This window comes from Maniola hyperantus, chromosome 3 (genome assembly GCF_902806685.2).
Source record: "Maniola hyperantus chromosome 3, iAphHyp1.2, whole genome shotgun sequence".
NCBI lineage: Eukaryota > Metazoa > Arthropoda > Insecta > Lepidoptera > Nymphalidae > Maniola > Maniola hyperantus.
In genome coordinates, this window is record NC_048538.1 from 9,789,153 (window position 1) to 9,814,585 (window position 25,433).

The window sequence follows — 25,433 nt, forward strand, 5'->3', positions numbered from 1 at the left end:
CTATTTTTTGCCATTTTATACCAAAATCAAAACGAATAGGTAAATAGGCCTACTTAGGTAGCGAAGATTGAGAATTTTGACATTTTTTTGTCAATGAGATCTTGATTAGGTACATCAATCTATCTGTAATCTGTCGTTCACTAACCTATCGACAGATTACAGATAGGTTTTGTTTTGGAAAGTTTTGTAACTTGTAAGGAACGCTCGAACAAAGAAGCAGTTTTAACTTTTAACTAACCGTGAATGTTACCATGATTAATGGGCTAACCGTGAGTTTTAGAAGACAAATTATGGCATAAAGTGTCCCATAAACAGAATAGTCTCATAAATAGACTAGTAAAATTACTTCTGGAAACCCATTCGAAAAATTCTGTCTTCATAATATTATGGTCGATTAGCTTTCGCAAAAATGAGAGCTAAAAAGACATCAGGGAAAATGTTCTAGAATCTGTTAGTAGCTAGCAAAACATACAATTAAGTACCTTTGTTAAAGCAAAACAATGTTTTGACTCAGCTAATAAGAAAGCAGGCCATGTTCAACACGATAAGCTGAAATGTAGGTAGTAGGTTGACCTCGACCGCTGCGCTTCTGTGCCGGTGAACCAGTAATGCATATTGCTTTGCATCAAAGTAGAAAAAAATAGGTCAAGTGCGAGTCGGAATTGCACACGAAGGGGTCCGTACCGCCGCACAGGAACTAACACTTTAATTTTTTTTTAATTTCATGGCGGCCATTTAAAAATTTTATACTTATTTGTTGTTTAAATAGCGGCAACAGCTGTTTGTTTATACTAAAATTTGTTGTTATACTTGCACGGACGGACAGAAGCCTCCGCTCTTCGTCCATCCCGTTGACACCTTTCGGGCACGGGACCCTAAAAAGCAGCAAGTATGTAAATATGCTCTAGTTAAACTAGATGAGAATGTGGTAATGGTGAATGGTTTGTGGTGACTGCAAATTGCAGCAGAACACTGCGCAGTCCATTGCCAGTATTCTGTCGAGAGTCGACACTGCATTGGTGTACATGTGACAGCCGCTAATCACAAGGTTCCAACTCGATTCGATTTGTACTCCACTCGCCAGTCGCCTGCCGCCAGTATCTACAATCTACATTTATTCAGTTCTTCACGAGTGTGTGGCGACGCCTCGCGTCCGCATTGCCCGCGTATCTACTTATCCCGCGAACGATTTTTCCGACACGGTCAATTTATCACACGAATATAAAACATCAATATAAGATCCCTCATACCATTCTTATATCCGACATAACCATTACGCAGACAATGGACAATAGTCGAATTTATTTAAATATATACAGTGACGTGCGGTCTTAAAACGTGAAATGTCTACGAACTTTTGAATTAATAAGTGAATAACATTTGGATGTTTTGCATTTATTGTGATCGCGACAACTGATAAAAAGGTGATTTTCTATGTATTTAGAAATCAGTTACCTACTTATTAATTAAATTATTTAAAGCAATATAAAGTAATGTACAGCTACTGTATTAAACCCAGACCGTGGTTAGGTATACCTAGGTGTGTTTTACAAAAAAAGTTTTACGGTTGATGTCACTTATGTTAGGTACGGAAGCCGCGTTTGTGGGTAGGTACGATCTTGTTTTGTTCCCATAATTAAGTATGTCTGGAATCTGGATGTCTTAAAATTATAGTTAGTACGCATAATAGTCAGAGCAAATAGAAATTCATGGAACAGTTACGGTAATAAACAAATAGCTATTGAATTAATAATGGTGAATTAATGCTAAGTAATCAAATCAATAACTGGATAGGCAGATAACTTTGATCCAAAAAAGTAACACTTACCTAAAAAAATTAATAATCATTAAGTATGAGTTAAATATTATGAGTGATGAAATCTGGAAAAATACCAAAAAACATACCTAGCTAAAAAGTACAAACATAAAAAATGACTCAGTGAAAAATTTTATGGCACGCGTAGGTGCTTATATGATAATTTAGAGAGCTACATAATCATGCTGTAGTAAGTAGGTACCTATACTTACCTACTAAGTTAGGTACGCACCTAGTGATTACGGGAGCTATGTTATAAAGCAATGCCGGTGTGTTGTTCAATCGAGAGGATGTTGTGTGGATGTTACCTTGATACACATCAATGTTTGACACGTTCCACACATGGCATGTCTATCTGCATCTTACAAGCATCTTATCAGATTATTATTAACCTTCTTCCAAAATACACATGTGCACACTGTTTGTCAAACAGGCTTGCCATATTATCTTATTAATTTAAATCAGTCAATTCATTGGACTCGCGCATCGAGGGTTCCGTACCTTGGAACGATACCTACGTGTAATTATTTTGTTGCTTAAATAGTGATTATCCCCAACTGCAAGTATAAGTTTGTAACCGCAAATTTCAATATGATACCTAAGTATAACAACCCACTACAAAATGGTTTAATGATTTTTTTTCACGATACATTATTATAAATTTTAGATCTTGTTACTACGGTAACAAGATCTAAAATTTATAGACGTTATAATGAATTTTAGATTTTGTATGACTACATAGTAGGTAGGTACACATTAACTTTAATGAACGAAAATATCTTAAGATGACTCCAAGTCCAGAGTCCAGATGATGGGAAAAACCCGGATCGTTGTTTTAGCGTGACTCAGTAAAGATATCTTCCTGAAAAAACATGGGGCAATTAATCAATTTATTTCCTGTTCCATGAAACAAAATACATACCTAGTTAGTAGCTGTACAACATAAGTATTATTGTTGTAGACTATAATATCATTAATAATATTAATCGTGGGGCGAGGATGCTAGATCCTTTTTTAAGGACCTTTCATCCCGTCTCGCGGAATCCACGGGGGACCGGAGGGCTGGCAGTTACCTCGGTCAGCATATTAGTCTGGCCATTCAACGAGGTAACGCTGCCAGCGTTCTGGGCACCCTGCCTCGTTGCGGTGGTTTAGATGATATTTTCGATTTGTAATTTTTATGTTCTAGAATAAGTTTGGTATTTTTGTTTTTTGTATCTTCCTATTAAATAAAATACTATCGATTTATAATCCCAAAAAAAATATTAATAATAATTAATATTGCAAGATAACATAGTATACTAGCTTTTGCCTGCCACTTCGTCGCAGTACATATGTAGTGTGCCAATGTTATATCTGTATAAAGGAGCTTTCTAATGCTGAAAGAATTATTAAAATCGGTTCAGTAATTTCGGTGTATTATTCTGTACATCATGTATATGAACTTCAATGTCGCAAGGCATAGAACCATCAAGTAATACTAACACCGTAAATAAATGCAGTAGATAAGTAAATACAGTCAAAATTCCTTTAGAAAGAGATAGCGGTTTTGTAGAGCGTACTACTACTACTACTATTAGGTACCTAATAGGAAAAGTGTGATAAATTAATTTTAGGCCACTATAAGAGCACTATATGACTTTACCATTTACCTATACATATCTGGCAATAAAATTTTAATAGAAAAATTCAGTTAGGTAACACGGGCTCAAAAAATGTGAAATTACTTAGTTTGGATTCCCGAAGACTAAAGCGATGGATGCAATGTGCGCGCGCGGGCACGTCGCGTGCGCGCCGCATATGCTCTCCGCCGCCTTGCACTCCCTGAACCTGTACTGCGCTGCCATCGCCGCCGCGCTCGTCTGCAGCTGCTCCTCCCAAGGAGCCCACTGGTGGGTATAGCTAAAAATGCCTGATTAGCTTAACTGAAGAGCTGGCGAACAAAAACTTTTTAGTGCAATCTTAAGCTGAAGGCTATGAAGCCTCAAAGAACAACATTCAGAGAGTTGACTGAAATCCGAAAGTTCACCCCTATCCTCCTCGTTGTAGGAACTGTTGTCGAACTAACTCCTAGCAAATATTCTAAGAGGAAGAACATACATAGGTTACTATATTTTATCCCGGAAAATAAAAGGATTCCTACGGGATTTCAAAAAACCTAAATCCACGTGGACAGTTGCGAGCATCATTTACTTACTTGGCAACAAAGGTAGCTTGTATCCTGGAAGTGGACAATCCTTCCCGGAAAATCAGAGTTCCCGCAGGATTTTTAACACTGAAATCCAGGCGGATGAAGTCGCGGGCTTCATCTAGTAAATATTTTGCGGCTGCATTGAGGTATATTTTGTTCAGGATCATCAGTGTACTTAGTCATTTATTTTTAAGCATGTTATTTAGGTACGGCATCCGATGGCGAGGTCAGAACGTCAGAGGCATCGCGAGTCTTGTGTTGGGAGTGGCATGGTGCTGCGGAGCGGCCGCGGCATCCCTTCGCGCTGCGGACACCGTGAGACTCGTCGCTGCACTCATGCCTCCTCTATCCTGGCTAGCATCTGCTGCCCTGCACGTCTCCCTGTGGACAAGACGCTCATCATCTCCTGTCCTCTACCTAGCTATATATTGGCTACTATCATCAGCTAGTTCGGGAGCTATATTATACAACAACCTACTTCCTGAAGTTACACCGAACGTTATTGAAGTATGCGTTCAGGGTGTGGCAATGATTCTCTGTTTGATCATCTCTGGAGTCGACTGCCTTTGTTTTTATGACGAAGTAAGTACCTACCTGCTTAGTAATTATTTTTAAATCGGTGCACATTTAACTAGGTAAAGCTCAAAAATACACTCTATGCTAATTTAAGTAAAATTTCGCATTTAGATAACGATAATAAATAAGATTGAAACCTGGTGGCTGGCAATCTCGAAATTACTTATTTAGTTAGTTTGTCGATAAGTATTAACGATTTCCTTACTCTAGCGGTTTTAACACGGTAACACTTGACATACTTACATACTTTTATTTAGACCTATTCATGTTTAGTAAAACTATTGTGATTCCATCAACGTACCTACTGCTTAGATTTAGTATGCAAAATGTAAGGTAGCCAAGTAGGTATGGCTACCTACTACCTAGTTACAGAGTACATTGGTGTGACTATAAGTAGTAGGTATACTACGGAGCGGAAATGGTGGCACTAAAATTATTTATTACCTACCTACCAACACTTTTACCATTTCACACTTCACCAAAACTGTCTTAAACTCTACGTGAGTAGCGTTTGTTTTTTCTTTTCCTTAGTTTTTACTTAAAAACAGGAAGGAAGGAAGGAACTAAAAAAATCCTTAATTATTTATTAAAGGTGATTAGGTAATAGAAATTTATATAAATATTATGTGCCATTATGAAGATAATATATAGTAGATACCTACTATGTAGGTACCTATGTTTTAATTTTTAGTTGCAAACTAAAATTTATAACATAAGTACATAGTATCTACACTCTATACCTACAGGCATAGATTAATTATTGGTCTCGCTATGCCTACAGGTCAATCTCCTAAAATGTTAGTGGAGGCGGTCTTTGTGTTAGCTCATGCAGGAGACGAGGGCGACGCCGACGCCGGCAATAAAGACTGAATCATACGAATTGACGCGCGACAGCCGCGCGGCGTGGTAGTGGTAGCAAATGCATACCTACCTATACCTACCATAGTCCGTGACTGGTCGAGATGTTAATCGGGGTATGAGGCGGAGGGACGCCCCCACACCTGCACGTCAACCGCGCTCGCCCGCACCCGTTTAGCGCGTGGGCTGTGCGGGTGTGCGGGGCGTTCCCTCCTCGATTGCCATTGCAACCTGTAGCGTACTAGGTATATGTACAATTTGTAAGAGAAGTGTATATAATAAAGCACGTCAAACTGTAGCGCCTGACGCCAATAACGCGTTCGGAGGAGCGCGGCTCCAAAGCGTAATTTATAGTGTGAACGCTTTCATGCCTGCCTAGAGTTCTGTATTTGTCGCAGGCATATACTAGTAGGTAGTAGTAGTGTAATTTTCACCGTTTACAAAATGCTGTCGGCAGTTTTACAAACGCTCGCTAGATGTAAAACGCGAAGGCATAAAATGCCTCGTCTTTTTGTAATAAGTCTGACATGAAATTGATCTTCAAACGACTTTTGCTAAATTGTTGCGCCAAATTAGACTTTCACGGAACCGATAACGGAGGACCCAAAAGTACCTGCTTATGTATTTTCGTAAAATTCCGGGCAAATTAGAGTTTCGGGGTTCTGATAGCAGGGAGTCCAAGGGTATCAATCTTTCTAAATAGGAAAGTAGGTAACTGCGCTACAATAGAAGACTTCACGCTTTACAAAATGCACTCTAGTGGTAGAACATACAGTACATACGCGGCGAAAAATAATGTACATTGACCTTTAGAAAGAGATAGCGGTTTTGTAGAGCATTGTCTCTGTCATTAAGACCTATAAAACGTCACATAGGTACAGAGACAACGCTCTCCAAAGGCGAAATCGCATTCTAAAGGTCGATGTACATTATTTTCTACCGCGTACTGTACAAGACTTCGTAGAGTCGGGGAGACCAGCCTTCGTCCTGGGCCCAATCTACAATTTACCCAAAATTGCACAAGCAAATCGGCAATTGACCTTCGGCATTTTACAAATTAGCGAGCGTTTGTAAATGGCAAAATTTTACAATTTGTCTGCGACATATTAATTACGTCTAGGAGTCGCGCTGGAATCGCTGTTGTCACGCCGCGCCGATGGCGCGCGTTGTGTGTGTGTGTGTTATGTGCTTAAGTGGCGAGACGATTGTCTGGCGCCTTTCTTCTTCCACTCCCCAGACGGAACTACAGCAATAACAGGATAACAGTTTTAAAATAATTTTTAAACAATTGAATTGGATTGGTAACTAAGTAGCTCAAAATACCTACTTACTCTAAAATCTCATTGTACATAAATGCAAGTTCTATTCTCACTTCCTGATAGACTTATCAACGCCCAACCTTGGATTAGGTCCTTGGGCCTAAAAAGATGAAATTCTGCACAGAGGTTACCTTTATAATGTAGGTAGGTAATAGGTATACTTAGTCTGCGACAGGTTGAAATGGAAATCGGGGTATGATGCGGGGGGGGGGGGACACCCTGCACACCCGCGCGTCACCCGTGCTCGCCCGCACCAGGTTAGCGCAGGGGTTGTGTGGGTGTGCGGGGCGTTCCCTCCCCGATTGCCATCTCGACCTGTCGCGGACTATAGACAAGGTCTAATACAGGATTTTTCGAAATCTCCACAGGAGCGAAGCCGCGGTAGGCGCTAGTGTAACATAGTTTACCTACCCCTGAGTTTATTCTTGTCATTTTTATTTTTGTACGTTATGACAAGCTCAATTATTTTCAGGTTACAAAACGATTACAGTCTCGAGAAAAAAGTACGACTGAAACTAAAAATACTTATTACGCTTATAACGAAACACACTTTTTTTCAAAAATAACATTCTTCTGGTTGAACTGTTTACTGTACAGAGGATATGTTACACCTGACGATAATGACTTCGGAGAAGTGCCCGAAAATGAGAGATCGAAAAGATATTATGAAAAACTAAAGAAATTATATTACAATCAAAAGGTTTCATAAATATTTTTTGCTTTATAAAATACGGCAATTTATGAATGCGGGACTTTCAAGCTTACTAACTTTATTTTGTCTTCTAGGTGACAAAAAACAAAGAAAAGGCCGCTAGTATATGGTACTGCTACGTTCATATGTTGTGGCCGAATTTCTACATAGGAGGGCTTTTAAAACTATTTGGGGATTTCATTTCCATAATACCAGCGGTAGGATTGGCCGTTATTATTAAATTTATACAAGACCAAAATTCACTATTCGACACCAATACTGAAATTAGTCTGGAGGAATTCCTCTCGAATGGATACGTTATGCTACTCATCGTTACTTTGGCACTTATTTTTCAAGCTATTTTGTCGCAAAATTCCACTCATTTAATAACAGTGGAAGGCACCAGGCTTAAAATGGCATTACAAGTAAGTACCTAAGCCTACTTACCTACTGAATGTTAACTAAAATGTTTAACTGATATCAAACTCAATATTTCAAACCACAAATGTGATTCCAGAGCATGATCTATGATAAATGTATGCGGTTGGCATCCTGGTCATCAGACGCAAATGTAGATGAGAAGTCGCCACTGCTTCATAACCCTGACGAGGAAGCTAACACGCAGTCCGGGCTCCTTATCAATTTGATATCACAGGATACTTATAACATTATGTCGTGTGTATGGATTTGTCATTACACGTGGGCAATACCGTTAAAGGTAGGTAACGAAATTTTCATATCTTTAGTAGGCATTTACATTAGATTCACATACTTAATTTCTTATTTATGTTATCTTTCAGGTAATTCTTATATTATATTTGCTTTACACAAAATTGGGTATAAGCGCAGTGATAGGCACAGCCACCAGCTTCTTACTTATAACTCCCTTACAATTCTACATTGGAAAGAAAATTTCAGACAACTCCAAAAATACGTCAAAATGTACCGACCACAGGGTTTCTAAATTATCCGAAATTTTACAAGGCATGAATGTTATAAAACTGTACGTGTGGGAAGACTTGTTCAACGAGAAGATATTACAACTTCGAGAAGTAGAATTAAAACTTCTCAATAAAGACTCTGCCTACTGGAGCTTTCTGAGTAAGTTACCACTTACCTAAGTACTTAGTAGGTAGTATTTTAAAGTTATCGATCTTATTAAATTAAAATTTATAATTATTTCAGCATTCACAACACACTTATCGGCAATATTCGTTACTGTAGTAACTTTCACGACGCATTACTTTCTTGACCACGGCAGAAATTTGACTATTGTAAACGTGTTTGCTGGACTGGCCCTCTTTAACCAGTTAACCATACCAATGTTGATCCTACCGGTGACTGTGCTCATGATCATACAAGCTATGGTAAGCTCTTTCTTAATTGTGTACATCCAATTTCTATGTATCTTTATCTTTTGACGTGACTCTACCAGTAAATGAAAGAAAATATTCTCCAGGTCAGCAATAAAAGGATAAAAGATTTCTTGGAACTTCCAGAGTCTTATAATGTGCGAGATGTTGTAAACGAGGATACATACTCGAAAAATGTTTTAGCCGAATGCGATGATGATATTAATGATATCATGCCGGAAGAAAATCCGCTGTCTGAAAAGGACGAACTCAATGGTGATGATGAACAAATTACTGACGAAAGTAAATTCAATGGAGATCAAGAGCAAGAATATTTGATTCGGTTTAGAAACACAGCATTTTCTTGGAGACTAAAAGAAAATGCTTGGTTAGAAATTGACGATTTAGATATTTCAGCAGGTATAGTTAATAGCTTAACTCATGATTTCACGCAAAGTAGAATATTCGTGACTTATCAATAACTAAAATAAATTGCTTCAGGAAAATTAATAATGGTGGTCGGATCATCCGGTTCCGGAAAATCGTCTTTTTTATCTGCAATTCTTGGCGAAATGCATCACGAGCGTGGAGACGCGTTTGTAAATAGGTAACTATCAGAAAAAGCTTCCATTACTCTAACTATGCAGTAACATAAATATTATACTTATTTCAAGATGCCTACCTACGAGCCCTACGAGTACTTTACTAAGATCTCGAAACATATCAATATCACGTTTACTTACTTTCACTTCATTTCTTACAGAAAGTAGATACTTATGCAACGAAGTTTCTACTACGCCATTTATTTTATACTAGCTGATGCCCGCGACTTCGTCCGCGTGGAATTAGCTTTTTTAAAAATCCTGTGGGAACTCTTTGATTTTACGGGATAAAAAGTAGCCTATGTCACTCTCTAGGTCTATATTTATACCCATGCAAAAAATCACGTCAATCCGTTGCACCGTTGCGACGTGATTGAAGGACAAACCAACAAATAAACCCACTTTCGCATTTATTATAAAGGGTACTGATTCAATTCAATATTTATGTTTTTGTAATTTTTATGTTCTAGAATAAGTTTGGTATTCAATATTCATCTTATTATCTTTATTCAATTGAATCAAATAACTATTTATATTTTATAAGGAACTAGATGATGCCCACGACTTCGTCCGCGTGGATTTAGGTTTTTAAAATCCCGTGGGAACTCTTTGATGTCCTTCCCCGGGATGCAAGCTATCTCTGTACCAAATTTCGCCAAAATCGGTTGAACGGATGGGCCGTGAAAAGCTAGCAGACAGACAGACAGACACACTTTCTCATTTATAATATTAGTATGGATGTTACACGTCTTAAGCTTTAGTAGATATCTCGTTTAAGAACTTTGAATTCATAATCTATACTGTGCCCAATTGGGTAGATATAGTTAGATACTCAAAGATTTTTTTTGGAAATACGAGATAGTACCTACTTGCCTATATTTAAATAAATTACATTTTAAATAAATAGTAAAAAATATGTGAATACTTAGCTAAGTTACCGTGTCTACATTCATTAAAATGTGCAGGAATTGCTCGATGTGGTACGCTGGTCAACCGCCCTGGCTTCTGGAGGGTACAATAAAAGAAAACATTCTGATGGACAACCCGTGGTGTAGCAGTAGATACACACGAGTACTCCGCGCAACGGCTTTACGGCCAGACCTACAGCTTTTACCGGGTAAGCTGGTCAATGAAAATCCGGTCAGGTTCAAGTCAGACTCGCGCACCGAGGGTTCCGTACTTGCGTACTATAGAAGAAGAAAAACGCTAAGAATCACTTGTAACTTTGTTTGTAGAGGTTTATTGTTAATATCACCTATTTATTTGTAGAAGGCGATGACACGCAACTAGGAAGCTACGGGACGCCGCTCTCGGGTGGTCAGAGGGTGCGCGTCTGTGTCGCCCGGGCACTGTATTCGAAGGCAAAGCTGGTAGTGCTGGACGAGCCGTTCGGCGCGCTGGATGCCGTGCTTGCTCGACACTTGGTCGCGAGGGCGCTGCTTCCGACCGCTCGAAGTGGTCGCACTGTTTTGGTAGCGACCAATAGATTAGAGTTGCTGCACTACGCCGATATGGTACGTTTTTTTTAACTTCCAGAAAATTTGGGTGTGTATTTATTACACTACTAGCTGATGCCCGCGACTTCGTTCGCGTGGATTTAGGTTTTTTAAAATCCCGTGGGAACTCGTTGATTTTCCGGGATAAAAAGTAGCCTATGTCACTCTCCAGGTCTTTGACTATACCCCATGCAAAAAATCACGTCAATCAGTTGCTCCGTTGCGACGTGATTGAAGGACAAACCAACAAACCAACAAACCAACAAACAAACACACTTTCGCATTTATAATAAGGGTAAGTACTGATGTTTTTTTTAAAATATCATAAACTTAATAAAACTATGCCTTATCTCATTACTGTACAAATTACGCTCGCGATTGGTGCCAAGAATACTGGCTGCATTTCCGCGCTGAACAGCCAGGCCGATCCGTTGCGCAAAAAATGAATAGTTGCGCTATTAAACGCAGTGAAATGTCTCATAAAAAATACTTTTTGCACTAAGACTCCATGGGCCCAGGGTCTCCACGGCAAACGGAACAAAAATGTAACTCTCGATAAGAGAGGTATATATGTATACTTGCGCCGCTTACCATTTTCAGTCATTTCTGATGCGGCTCCCGGTCTTGATGCTGTCTCCCTGACATGACACGGGGCCAATGTGTCAGTGCACGTTGCGTCCCACGTTAGTTATTATAACTATGTTAATTATGACTGACTAATATTACCCTTTTGCCACCAACTAAACGTAAGTAAAGCCACGCCAATCCACGGAAGCTCTCAGATTTCGTGACGATGTGGCTGGAGTATGCAGCACTATGAGTTACTGGTGATTAGTCCTAGGTACCGACTTGATCTAAAGATGTTTGTTTAATTGTTTTTATGTTATGTAAGTTAGCTTATTATATTAAGTTTCGTAATCACGATCAACCCATCCCCGGTTCACTACTGAATACGGGTCTCCTCTCAGAATGAGAAGGGTTTGGCCATAGTCCACCACGCTGCTGCCCATGTGCAGATTGGCAGACTTCACACATCTTTGAGAACATTATGGAAAACTCTCAGGTATGCAGGTTTCCTCGCGATGTTTTCCTTCACCGTTAAAGCAAGTGATATTTTATTTCCTAAAACGCACAAAACATCGAAAAGTTAGAGGTTCGTGCCCGGGATCGAACCCCCGACCTCCCGTATAGGTATATCACGGCTCTGTTAGCTTATTTTTAGTATAGTCAGTTAGCTATTAAGAACGCCAGCTCACCAACAAACTGGCCCACCAGTTTGGGACTGTGATGATGTTGTAAATATTTTGTAAATCATAATTACTCATACAAGCATTATTTTTAAAATGGGGCGATTTTTTCAAATTTACCTAGTTCATTTCATCGTCATACCGGTAGCTTATTTACATCATGTATCACAAAATGTTCATAATAAAATTATAGCCTACCTTCTTAGTAGATATTATGTCTTTCATTAATGAAAGTCATATAAAAATCCATACAGTAGGTAGTAAGTGTATAAGATAACAGCCCGTACAATTACAAAGCTAGATAATCTTAACGAGTATCCTGGTTCCATGTTGCTAAAAGACTGCAAGCTTATAAATGTACTTTGTTCGTTGTATCATCAGGTAATAGTGATGGAAGATGGTCGCGTCAGCGGCGTGGGGCGTGTGCACAGTACCAGTGAAGGCGCGCTAGCCCCGTGGGCGCAGCTGGCTGAGGAAGCCCGGGTAGCTGCGGCGCGCGGGGGCGCGGGCCCGCCCGGGGGCGCCGGCCGCGAGCGCTCGCAGCTGCTGCGCGCTGTGAGCCGCGTGCACTTCCAGAATATGTCTGATGATGCCTTGGTGGGTTCCCAACTTACTTCCATCTGAAATGTTTAACTTATTCAATATTTAGATGAAAATAACAAACAAGTACAGAAAACGAAGTTACGTTTGTGATTGGTTGATGACTCAAAATGGTTAACGCCCGCTGAGTTTTTGTCTTTGTCAATTGTATAGGATTACGTAACAGAGACAGCCCTAGCTCTTTTCTCCGTGGATAGAGTGTAATGAGTAATGAACCTTATATTGTTTACTCTAGCAACTAGACATCAGTGAAGTGACTGGAGCTCACCTGCTGGCCGAGATGCCGGCTTGTGTCGGCGGCACCTGGCGCCGGACGCCGAGTCGGGTGCGCTCTTTACTTGAAAGACAATTGTCCTCACCGCCTCCTACTTTGCCCCGTTTCAAGTAAGTTACTACATAGGTAGTATCGTAAAAATCTAAACATTTGGCGGGAATACTGTTACAATACAAGTCTCTTAACTCCCGAAATTAATAATAATTTCTATCTACCCTACTTGCTACCTACCCATTATTCTGGACCTATGTATTTGGAAATCGGTTCTACGGATTTCTTTCTATTCTGGACATAGCAGATAGATCAGCTCAGAAAGTTGCTTTCCTGTAAAAATAACTCTATGGAGATGTGTTTGCGCGTAACTGGTGTTAACTTTCATAATACTATGAGGTAAACGAAAGGTTTGACGAACGAATCAATCCTGCATTAGATAGATACCTATCCCAGCGTCGAGCCTCTTTTTGTAACCCTAAAATATATCAATAAATCACCTACTGTTACAACACAAGTAACAGTAACAGAAGTTACCAGAAACGAATCGTAGCCATTTTCCGTGTAATGATAAATAAAACCTAGGTTTATTTTTTAAAATAGGTGGCGTCACGAAATTAGGCGCGCTGTAAGCGCTGTTGAACCTAATCAACAAGATCGCGAGGGTAGCCCGTTGAGACAAGGAAACAACCGCCTGCGACCTTATTATAGAACTTTAACCAGGTGGGTATCGTCACTATCGTCAATCGATAGAGATCCACGGCTGGACATATCTCTTTCTTCTTCCACACGCCGACGCGCAAGACGTCGGCGTTTGGACGTATCTGGATCTTGTTCGATATCGTCTGTCCACCATATGGGCCAACGCGACGCTGCACTTTCCGATGCGAAGTCGCCATTTCAACACCTTAGGACCCCACCATCGATCAGTTTTTCCACTCCAGTTCCACGGGTCTGTCTATTCCAACTTCCAAGCATGGCTTAAATTTCTGTCATGATCAACCCATCGCCGGCTCACTACAGAGCACGGGTGTCCTTTCAGAATGAGAAGCACGCTAGCCAAGTGCGGATTGGCAGACATGGAAACAGGTTCATGGCATCAGGGTTCTGTACCATCAGCTAATTTTATTATTCTCTATACATTCGCAATCCTATTCTTTCCTGTCTATTCTGTCAATCACTCTCTACACTAGAGCATGCCCGCGACTTCTTCAGAGTGATTTTTTCTAATCCTGTGAAAACTGACTTTCCGGGATATGGTTGTCCAATGTCCATATTCCGAATGCAAGCTATCTCTGTACCCATCAAAATCGATTAAACGATGGATCGCAAAAAGGTGACAGACAGACAACACATTTTTGTATTTATAATATTAAGTAGGTTTTTTTATTGTTTCAGGTGGACGCCGAAGAGTTTACGACGATTCTTAAGTACAGACTCTGATACATCAGGAGAAGGTCAAAGTATTGGTAAAAATCACTTTGCACTTATCAGTAATTCCGTTAAAATACGATTCTCAGTTTGATTATCCTAGCTAAACTTTTACATTTACTTACCATAACTATTATAATTGGTCTTTTCAAAAAATCATCATCTTTTCACAAAATGGAACTTCAAATGTTAGAGTAATTACCGCGATCAATGACGGTGTCGGGTGTAATTTAAAAACGAGCTTATTCTCGCGACTAAACAAATTTCAAACCCCTATGTTACCCTCTTAGCGGTTGAAATTTCAAAAATCCTTTCTTACAGGATGTCTACGTCATAATAGCATGCCAAATTTTAACCCGATCCGGCCAGTAGTTTGAGCTGTGCATTGATAGATCAGTCAGTCAGTCAGCTTTTCCTTTTATATTATATATAGAAGTAGGAACTTCTTAAGTATCTACGATGTACTTATCTGTTGATCTTGTTAGGCAAAGTGGCAGAAGTTTCGCCCGATGTGACATTCACCTCAATAACTTCAAACGGCGTAGAGGCGGTCGCCGTGCCCATTTCTGACATCCCGGCCGCGAGACAAGAACAACTTGTTCTAAACGAGGTAACATACTACTTCAATTATAGTGAGCTCAGTATCTATCTGCATGTTCTAATGCCTCGACTTGATTTTAAAACCTGTTAATTAACAAGCTTTGGGCTTTTCCTAAGAAAACTTAGCTATTAAGAAGGTAGGTAGGTACATTACATGCACATATTAACTGGAGATAATATATTATCATGCTTAGTTTTTCTAAGTATGAATATCTTTAAATTGAAAAAAAACCGGCCATGTGCGAGTCAGACTCGCGCACCGAGGGTTCCGTACTACAGTCGTATTTTTTCGAAATTTTGCATGATAAATTAAAAACTGTTATGCACAAAAATGAAAAAAAATCTGTTTTAAAATGTAAAGGTAAAAAAGCTCTTTACGTGCTATTACATAAAAACATAATGGTAATAACATACATACTGTTATTTTGAAAGCGGTCATTGAAACCAAAATTTAAACTAAGTAGGTATTAGAAATAGAGTCTAAAGTCAGTTAAAAAAAATATCTAAAATCTCACACACAGGTCACTCACTTTTTCCTTTAAAAAACTGTGGTCGTTTCTAGGGTACGATATGGTGGGAATACGCCCGCGCGGGACGCTGGTGGAGTGCGGTGTTCTGGGTGGCGGCGACGGCAACGCAAGGGATAGCACTCGCAGCAGACTACTGGCTCTCGCTGCTGGCTGAAGAGAACTCGCGGACAGTGCTTTCTGACCCAAGGGTAAGGAAAAACACCGACCCGGTACATCCGACGCACAGTGCCAATCAGCAACATCGGCGCCAAAAATCAAGTTGCGTCGCAATTGTACGTCCAGCGAACCTACTTATATTAGTAGAGCTCAGTGGATTCTAGCCAGAATAAAAATACTGCATATCGATGGCGTCAGGTGTTGTGTTAAGTGCAATGAGGGTCGTACCTACCTACATATATATACAAATCGTACGTATCATACTCGTACATACAAACAACAGATAAGTTAAAGCAGTGGAAGCAATTATAATCTACTCTGTAAGCGGAAGCTGATGGTTGCTTTTAAAAATTATCGAGGCGAACGGCCGTACGTCAGACCAAGTTGCACCCTACCGCACTTGGCGCGTCTATTACCCCCTTGACCCCCTTGAACCCTAAAAAGGGAATCCTTCAGCAAGTGCAAAATGCAAATGTTATTACACTTACCTAATTTTATAGATATGGGACATGATACAAGTTTACGCGCTGTGGTGCTTGTGCGGCGCGTGCTTGGCCGCGTGCACGCAAGTGGCCAGCGCGTGCGCGGGCGCGGCCTCCCGGCGCGCATTGCACGAGCGCCTGCTGCACGCCACTCTCCACGCTCCGCTGCAGCACCACCTCGCGCGACCAGCCGGTGACACTCTACACCGGTTTTCCTCAGATACACTCGTCATAGACAAGGTGACTTTGTAGCTCGAGAACACCCAGGACTATTTCGAGTTTATTTCGGGTAGGTATGGTAATAAATCTCCCAACACATAAGGCCAGAAATTGTGGTGCTAATTTTCAAAATACAATTTTGCAAATTGACTCGCGATTGTTCTTTAGGTTGTTTTTCTTATTGAAAACAAGAATCAAAATAAGCACTCTAGTCTCAGTTAATTCACGCTTCCCGCATTATTTAATTTTGATACCTACTTCTTCCTACTAGGTATAAATTATTAAAGTCTCAACTGCCTCATTGGTCTAGTGGTGGTTAGCAAGTTTGTCTGCGGATGACAAGATCCTGGGTTCCGGGCCAAGAGTAGTAGATATTGGTTTTTTTTCAAGAATTTCTCAGTAGATAGGTACTAGCCCGGAGTTAGGAAACGATGTTGCACCCTCGTGCCTCGAACACTTAAGGCGTTGATCTTGCGCCTGATCTCTCTCCGGTCGTGTCGGTTTACCGTTCCATTGGACTACGAGGGTCAGGGAAGAAAGAATGCACCTGTTTTTGCGCACACACTGTTGCATTGTATCTCCCACGCAGATAGTAATCTCTGTGGAGACTAAAGATTGACTGCCGTGGCCGAAATTCGGGCGAGATATTATTACGACTAAAGCCTACTTATCATATACCTACATTTAGAAAATTAATAATATCTAAAATTAGATGTTCATGTTCCTTGCAGAAATTACCAATGGCAATGAGCAGATGGGCACAACTTGCCTTACTCTGCGGAGCGACGATGTTGGTCAACGCAGTCGCTTCACCGTGGACTCTACTCGCTATCGTCCCTGCCGTGATCGTCTTTATTGTCCTGCAGTCTGTCTACTTACATAATGCAAGGTAAATCCGAACTTGGTAATCATGTTTATTTTCATGTTAAGTACCTAACCTACCTATCTAATATTATTTTACTATGGGTTAGGTAAGCTCGAGCTGACAGTTGAGAGTATCATAACGGATGGGATCCTAACGAGTTCTCGGGTTTCAGACTGCCCGGTCCCTTAGAACCATTGACAGCTATTTAAGCTTTTTATAGGAAACTAGCGACCCGCTCCAGCATCGCACGGGTAGCTTATTATAATTTTCGGACGGATCTCTAATTTTTTGAAAATAAAATACAGCACATTATGTCACTCATGTAGGAATAATGTAGCTTTCTACTGGTGAAAGAATTTTCAAAATCGGTTCAGATTACCCCCTATAACTACGTATATATCCATGCAAAAATCACGTCGGTCCGTTCCTCCGTTGCGACGAGATTGAAGGACAAGCCAATAAAAAAACACACTTCCGCATTTATAATAATTATGGGTAGTGAAGCATTCATTTAATACTCAATAATTCATATTAGCCCGAGCGTAGCGACCGCAATCTACAACATGTGGTTGACCCTGAGTATCAGTTTCAATAAATTGTGTCCGACGAATACTTCCGTATTAATATAATTTACTTTACCTTAAAATGTTTGAAGACATCTCATGGAAATAATATTTTCTAAATTGGCTCAGAACTGGATCATTTTAGGCGAGCCGCGGCCGATGTCAGCCAGCAAGGAATACCTAAAGGAATATTGGAATAGATATACCTACCTACTACTCTCTAACGTCCACCAGGACATTGGAGGAGGGATTGAATTAAATCTGTTACATCAAACCAAACCCAACACAACAATGTTTACAGAAATAAATGATTTGACTTGAACTTATCGAAAAGCCTGTAGGTACCTACACGCCTACACGGTAATATGGGTGACATGAATGGCGGACATCTTGTATGTAGTAATAATTATAAGTAACATGTATCGATATGTTCCAGGGAGTTTCAACATATCGAGGCTGAAAGTGCAGCGCGGGCAGTGTCCCTGGCAGTGCAGACGCTAGCAGGCGCGGGCACAGTCCGAGCGGGGCGACTTCAGACACGGATGCGCGCGGTTTTCTTCCGTCGTCTGGATCGTAACCACAATGCTCTTTTGCTACTGAATTCCTCCAACCGGTGGTTAGGGTTGACGTTGGTACGTATATTGATGTAAAAGTTCATTATGGGTAAACCTGTTGATCCCATCCAAGGTTGGCAGGCTATGGAATATATTCAAAAGTCTGTAGTATAGAAATGGAAAAGCTGATTGACTGACCTATCAACGCACAGCTCAAACTACTGGACGTATCAGGCTGAAATTTGGAATGCAGGACGTAGCGTAGACATCCGCTAAGAAAGAATTTTTGAAAATTCAACCCTAAAGGGGTAAAAAAAGGGTTGGTAATTCGTGTAGTCCACGCAGACGAAGTCGCGGGCCTAAGCTACTTTTTCTTAAAAGCTTGTAAAGTGTGACTTTAGAAGGATGTACCTTACCATCAAAATAAAATTACAGCTTTATGTATCAAGCAAATCCTAAATTTTTCACAGCTTTTTAGAGATTTGAGGGTATAACTGAGTTGGCTAGTTCTAAACTACATATATCTTATTATAAAGCACAGAATACTTAATAGTACCTACCTAGAAGTACCTCACTCCGCAAAGACGTTTAAATAATAATTAATGGCGACTCTTGTTCCAACGCAAATCGCAATAAAGTGCAATTTACTCGTAGCGCAGCGGCCTGTAATTTATTAAACGCCTCTCTTTCTATAGCATGAACCCTTATTTCTCTCTCTCTTTCTCTGTTTTATGAGATAAGACTTACGCGGGAGCCTTCAAAACTCTTGTACAGGATTTGGTGGGAGCTGCGGGCGTGTTCGTGTCTCTAGCGGTGGCGTTGTACGGAGGCAGCGGCGGTGCGGGCGCGGGGCTGGCAGGCACGTACGCGCTGCTACTGCCCGTGTACCTCGCCCACCTCGCCAAGTGCCGCGCTGACCTCGACTTGCGGCTGGCGGCCGTGCAGCGCGTCCTTGCTGACACCAGCATACCGCAGGAGGACTATAGAGACGACTGTATGTAACGAGTTCTTTTATTAGTCACTATAGCGGCCCGATCAGACTTCGCCAGGGTTTATCATACATTTAATATCTGGATTATTGTATACTTTATAAATACTATCTGTCCCGGCTTACTCACCGCCAAAACCGCGGCGCGGGCGCGGACGGACTCCCTTGAAAAAGGACCCCGTATGGGTTCGAAACTAGTCGGGCTAACGTCGACTACACACGTGAGTAAGCCGGGACAGATAGTATTTATAATGGAAATCACTCACGGTAGTTTAAACGCTAAAATATTGTATACTTTTATAACTACGCTAGCGAACTGTAAAGCTACAGTCTTAGATGGTCCTAACAGGCCAAGCTGGAACAGTAGGTATGGGAGCCTTATCTAACCTACTGTCTATTGCCGCATGAGTCGTACGACTCATAAGGTCATACGCCTAACAGTGTACCTACCAATCGCATTGTCATTATGACTTTACTGATCTTGTGGTTAATAGCCGCAATCGAAGCCTTCCACTGAACACACCTCACCCACCCAAGAATCATATTATTTATAAAACCAAATCTCACACCACTCCTCAGTGGAGATTTCACTACTAAACAGGAGGTCTAAGTATTGAATGGAGTAAACTTCCCAGGTCCGATTCCTTCAGGATGGCAACGAAACGGAAAAATTGAGTTTCAAGATGTAAGCATACAGCATCAACCAGGATTACCAACAGTGCTCAAGAATGTCAATATCACAGTCAAACCTGGACAAAAAGTAAGTTGCTTAGAAATGGGATGGTAAGTAAGTAGGTATCTACCAATTCAAATTTGAATAAGTAATACCTACCTACAAAAATAACTTTTCGGAGTTATGGGCAATGTAGGGGAAAGGCGTACAAAATGACATAGGTGGGTCAAACGACATAGTCGCATTTCTCCGTAACCACGGTTTATTTAGTACACCCACCGACATGTAGAGGGCCGCTATGGTCGCATCGCCAGAGTACCGCACGCAAGGTCATTCGACGCAGACGGCGGTTTCGATAAGTTAATTTGTTACACTTTTCTGTCCTTCACGTCCCTGTTTATTGTCAATAGATTAATTGTTACTGAGATTGTGTTGAAATTCAAAGTTATTTAATGGTTTTATTTCTTTTATCGTTGATTTTATAAAACTACTATGTGGACAAAATGACACACCCCTTTGTTCGGACAAAATGACATAGTATGTCGTTTTACCTCAATGGAGAAAGCTATTGATGCTGTTAATAAACACAAAATGGGCTGGTTAAGTGCATCTAAAATATATGGTAGGTATTCCAAAAGCTATGCTAAGAAGACACTGTAGTGAACAGAATAAAACTATAGCCCCCTGCACTAAAGGTTCTACAACTGTGTTTGAAGAGGGAACATCAGCAGTTGACAATCCAAATCTCCCCTTAACATCACAGGCTAGACTTAGCAGTAGCTAAGGCCGTCTTTAATTGAAGATCCAACAACTAGTAAGCATCTAGAAAAAACTGCCACAGTTCCAGTTAGTCAGATTTCGCCAGTTCCAAATTTCAGTTCTTTGCAAACTTGTACCTCTGCCATCGCCGATGAAGAAGATTGCCCTTGCATCTATTCCAATGACCTCTTCCCCAGGTCCAAGCCAAAAGACGTGTGGCTGCAATGTTTGAACTGTAAAAAATGGGCTCATGCATCTTGCACAAACGTTCCAAAAAAGACAGTCTTTAACCGACTTCAAAAAAAGGAGGAGGTTCTCAATTCGTCGGAATTTTTTTTTTTTTTTTTTAATGTATGTTCCCCGATTACTCAAAAACGCCTGGACCGATTTTGAAAATTCTTTTTTTGTTTGAAAGGGTATACTTCAAAGTTGGTCCCATTTCAATTTGGTGAAGATCTGATGAACATCTTCGAAGATAGATACTGGAACTCCTCAACGGATAAGAGTAAATTGCTCGCGATCAGTGTAATAGCTTAGTAAACAGTAGATTTTTAACCAGTCATAGCATAATTCCATGGGGCCACTAAAAATTGTGAAATAAAAAAATTTTACAAAAAAAATAAAAACCGACTTCGTTACATAAACACTAAAAATTGAAAAATAATTTAATTTATTACCGAATATATTATGTATACAAGAGTTAATATAGTTCCATAATAATATTTTTTGGGGTCGGTGCCAATGAGGTGCCATTGTGGAGTCCTATAAAAATATGAAGTCTAGACGATTCGCGCAGCTAAAGCTAATTGGCACCGGCACCAAAAAGTATTATTATGGAACTATAATAACTCTTGTATACATAATATATTCGGTAATAAATTAAATTATTTTTAAATTTTTAGTGTTTATGTAACGAAGTCGGTTTTTATTTTTTTTGTAATTTATTTGCGAACTCTGCACTTTTTAATTTACTATTTTTTGTATGCCATTATGCCCACTCTATGTATGTCATATTACCCGCCTATGACGGACAAAATGGTTTTTGTTCATGTTTTTTAAAAAGTTTAATATTTTCGTTGTATTTGTATTAAGCTGATTGATCTCTTTAATTTTAATAGATAATGAACCAAGGAATAAAAATTCTGATTAATAATGTTAAAATAATTAATAAATAAATATTTATGACTGATTTAGCGGAGGGTATGTCATTTTGTACGCCTTTCCCCTATGTTAAAGATTTCTAGATCCGTTTGTAAAATATGATGTTTTTATTAGAGTCAAGTGTGGTCCCACCCCCCCCCTCTGTCAGCCAAATGGTACTATATAGGAACGTGAAAAAATTCACAGCAGTAGTACCTATACCTATATAATCAATTTTAAAGGAAAACTACCTATCATGGCTAAGTAGGGTTTACCTGTTTTTCGAGGATTGTGACTACGGAACCCTACAAACACTTGGCCGGTTTTATTGTTATTCATATTTTGTTTCAGGTAGCCATTTGTGGTAGAAGCGGAAGTGGCAAGTCTTCGTTGGTGCTATCTTGCGTCGGAGCAACGACCATCAACAGCGGTCGCTTGCTGATTGACGACCAGGACGTGACGCGTGTGCCGTTGCGGGCGCTGAGGCATCGAGTGGTGGTGTTGCCACAAGAAGCGGTCATGTTCTCTGGAACACTGCGGGAGAATCTAGACCCCCTTGCTGTGCACACGGATGAAGAGATATGGCAAAGTTTAAGGGCTGTTGGCTTGAACGACTATGTGACTGCTCAGTCAGCAGGCTTAGGTGAGACCATAGATTCACAATCGTGAGACTATCTATAATGCGTAAAAAATTACTTCTCACGCGCCATTTTAACATTTTTTGTCAAATTTCATGTCAAAAGTACGATTAGTCCTTATTTTAAAGATGAACCGTACATTTCGACATGACAGTCAAATCCATGACTTATAGAGTTAAAATGTGGGTCATTTTGAAGAGAAAAGTTATTTTGTACGGACTATATACTACCGTTTCCTACTCAGAAATCCTAAGTAGTACTGGTACTGGAAGTTAGTACTTAGTATCCCATACTTACCCGTGCCTCGGAGAGAGGACGAAAAGCCGTCGTCCTACTCTGATCCTCCGGTCCTGTTGATTGCCATTCCATCGGGCTATGAGAGGGAATATACAATATAATATATCGCAACCCCGTGCCGCGGATGACTTCGTCCGAGTGGATTCAAGTTTTTTAAAATTCCGTGGGAACTCTTTGATTTTACGGAGTAACAAGCAGGCTATATCCTCCGGGATACAAGCTATCTTTGTTATAATTATTTGAAGCCCGCAAATTATCCACATGAGTTTAGACTTTTAAATCCAGAGGAACTCTGATTTTATGGGACAAACCAAACCAGCATTTGTACCAAACATCAAAATCGGTTAAACGGATAAGCCGTGAAAAGATAGCAGACAGACAGATACATTTCACATTTAAGTATGTTAGTATGGATTTTGTGTGTGAACAGAGTGCAGCCTGGGCGGCTGGCGCGGGTGCTGGTCGGGCAGCAGAGGCGCGCGCGTGTGCGCGGCGCGGGCGGCGCTGCACGCGCGCACGGCGGCCGCGCTGTTGCTGGACGAGCCGGGCGCCGCGCTCGACGCGTCGCAAGAACGGGCGCTGCTGCACGCCATCGCTGCGGTCGCGCCCAACACTACCATCATCACTGTTGCGGTAAGGGACACTTCTCGACACGACATAACAACTTTTGAGTTCCAAACTTGTTCCTTCGTTGAATCTATATATGCGGCCTAAACAAAATTTACTATCGCTATTATTTTTTTTGACTGCCGTCGCTACGTAGGTACCTTATCTCTTAGGTCACGTAACCAAGTGAGCCTCGGTTGGTATCCAAAAATTAATGGTTTATTTTCAGCATCGAGTGTCGTCGGTCCGCGACTACGACAGTGTGGTGGTGCTGGAGGACGGGCGCGTGGCGGAGCGCGGCCGCGCGAACGCGTTGCTCGCCGCGCCCGCCTCGCTGCTCTCGGGCCTCGTCGCCGCTGCCTCGCAACGACATACTTGACCACGCCTCGAATATACCTCGCGGCTTTAAAGATCTGACACAAGCTTTCAGCATTTTAGTTAACGATTAAGTAACCTTTGATTATTTGTTCCGATTAATACCTTTGCACAAAATTAAATTAAATTCGTCAAATGCGACAAAGAGTGGTCATTCATACTGCTTGGGGGCCTTGACTGACTAACGACTTGCTTATTCCGTTTATCCACACTAGGGTGTACACTAGGAAAATGTGAGTGTTCGTCTATCTACCGCGAATGGAAAGACATATGTACATCACTACCCATATTATTAATGGGAAAGTGTGTTTGTTTGTTGGTTTATTGGTTTTGGTTTGGATTTTTTTGGATGGGATTTTTAAAGACCGGGAGAGTGACATAGGCTACTTTTATTCTGGAAAATCAGTTTTTTTAAGCGATTTTTAAAAAACCTAAATCCACGCGGACGAAGTCGCGGGCATGCTCTAGTCAGTCATAAAGACATGACTGGTCCAAGATACTTCTATAAGAAAACCGGAAGAAAAATAATAATATACAAATCACGTCACACATTTCCGAGTCTACATACCTATGAGATTCTCTTCGATTATGATAATAACAGTCGCAGTCTTGTTTCCTCTCAATTAGCACTAATTATATTAGCTAATGAAGCGTGTCGACTACGCGCGAATAAGTAGTCATGTGCTAAAGTTAATAAATGTAATTTTTTTTAAGAAAATGTTGTACATTAAGATTCACGTTTTAGATCGTTTGTGGTGTTTGAGCCAATATAAAAATTTTGATGGGGATTTTTCAGCTTGTGTAAAACAGCTGTATCTGTGGTCATACCCAAATCCAGCTTTCTGAGGTATTCCGAAGCAGAATGCTTAATTAGCAGAAATTCGACAAAAATATATTCAAATTATTTTTAAAACAATTTTTCATCAAAATAATACAATTATTATTTTGATGAAAAATTGTTTTAAAAATAATTTGAATATATTTTTGTTATAATTAAACTGCACCAAATAATAGTCCTTAGTTATTTTCAGTAGCTGACAATGTAATAATCTAATAATGTTGTTTCAATCAATGTAATAACCATTCAATGAATTTTTTTCAAAGAATTGTTAATCAACTTGTTTTTATGTACTTGTTTATTTTATACAGCTACGTACTACTGTTAACCATTACTATTTTACAAATGTATCGCTTTAATAAAAAGACTGAAATTAAGCTATATAGGTACATTTTGTTTTATAAAATAATCTCCGACATCTTGGTGATTATGTATGTATGTAATATTAATTAAGCAATATGTAAATATTAATTTGTACTTATTTGAATATGAAACATCTAGACGAACAAATATTTCTAAGCAAAATGTTAGAGTTGCTTCTTCAAGAGTTTCGCCTTGAATCCAACGGTATATCAAAATACTTATAAGATCTACTTTAATAAACCCCATTGACAACCTTACTGAGTGTAGCCGGTTTATATTCAAATATCAATGATGTGGAATTGGATATGACGTATTTAAAAATATAAATAAAACAATACACTGA

At 40.1% G+C, this 25,433-nt stretch overlaps 1 protein-coding gene across 3 annotated transcripts; it reads left to right on the forward strand.

Annotated features, from left to right (window-relative positions):
- The first annotated feature begins 880 nt into the window (after nucleotides 1–880).
- On the forward strand, nucleotides 881–25,390 carry LOC117996637 (ATP-binding cassette sub-family C member 9-like). 3 transcript variants are annotated; one of them, XM_069509270.1, is made up of 27 exons: nucleotides 881–1,424; nucleotides 3,548–3,708; nucleotides 4,214–4,589; nucleotides 7,233–7,460; nucleotides 7,547–7,876; nucleotides 7,969–8,169; nucleotides 8,252–8,552; nucleotides 8,637–8,818; nucleotides 8,911–9,223; nucleotides 9,305–9,410; nucleotides 10,371–10,522; nucleotides 10,675–10,919; nucleotides 12,530–12,745; nucleotides 12,984–13,132; nucleotides 13,617–13,736; nucleotides 14,412–14,482; nucleotides 14,930–15,054; nucleotides 15,607–15,762; nucleotides 16,231–16,452; nucleotides 17,163–17,320; nucleotides 18,296–18,491; nucleotides 19,188–19,407; nucleotides 20,037–20,161; nucleotides 22,325–22,616; nucleotides 23,339–23,541; nucleotides 23,744–23,917; nucleotides 23,958–25,390. In XM_069509270.1, exons 2-26 carry the CDS (start codon nucleotides 3,572–3,574, stop codon nucleotides 23,891–23,893), a joined length of 4,974 nt encoding a protein of 1,657 aa, XP_069365371.1. In that variant the 5' UTR covers nucleotides 881–1,424; nucleotides 3,548–3,571; the 3' UTR covers nucleotides 23,894–23,917; nucleotides 23,958–25,390. The 3 variants fall into 3 exon arrangements, with proteins under 3 accessions (XP_069365371.1, XP_069365370.1, XP_069365372.1); XM_069509269.1 differs by having other exon boundaries at nucleotides 23,744–25,390; XM_069509271.1 differs by lacking the exon at nucleotides 13,617–13,736 and having other exon boundaries at nucleotides 23,744–25,390.
- Nucleotides 25,391–25,433: the final 43 nt, after the last annotated feature.

What these genes read in the sequence shown, in the direction of transcription:
- LOC117996637 (XM_069509269.1), top strand. Translation starts at nt 3,572, where the DNA reads ATGGATGCAATGTGCGCGCGCGGGCACGTCGCGTGCGCGCCGCATATG. An exon ending in TCCTCCCAAGGAGCCCACTG is followed by an intron (nt 3,709 to 4,213) that starts GTGGGTATAGCT and finishes CATGTTATTTAG; the next exon opens with GTACGGCATCCGATGGCGAG. An exon ending in TGCTGCACTACGCCGATATG is followed by an intron (nt 10,920 to 12,529) that starts GTACGTTTTTTT and finishes TTGTATCATCAG; the next exon opens with GTAATAGTGATGGAAGATGG.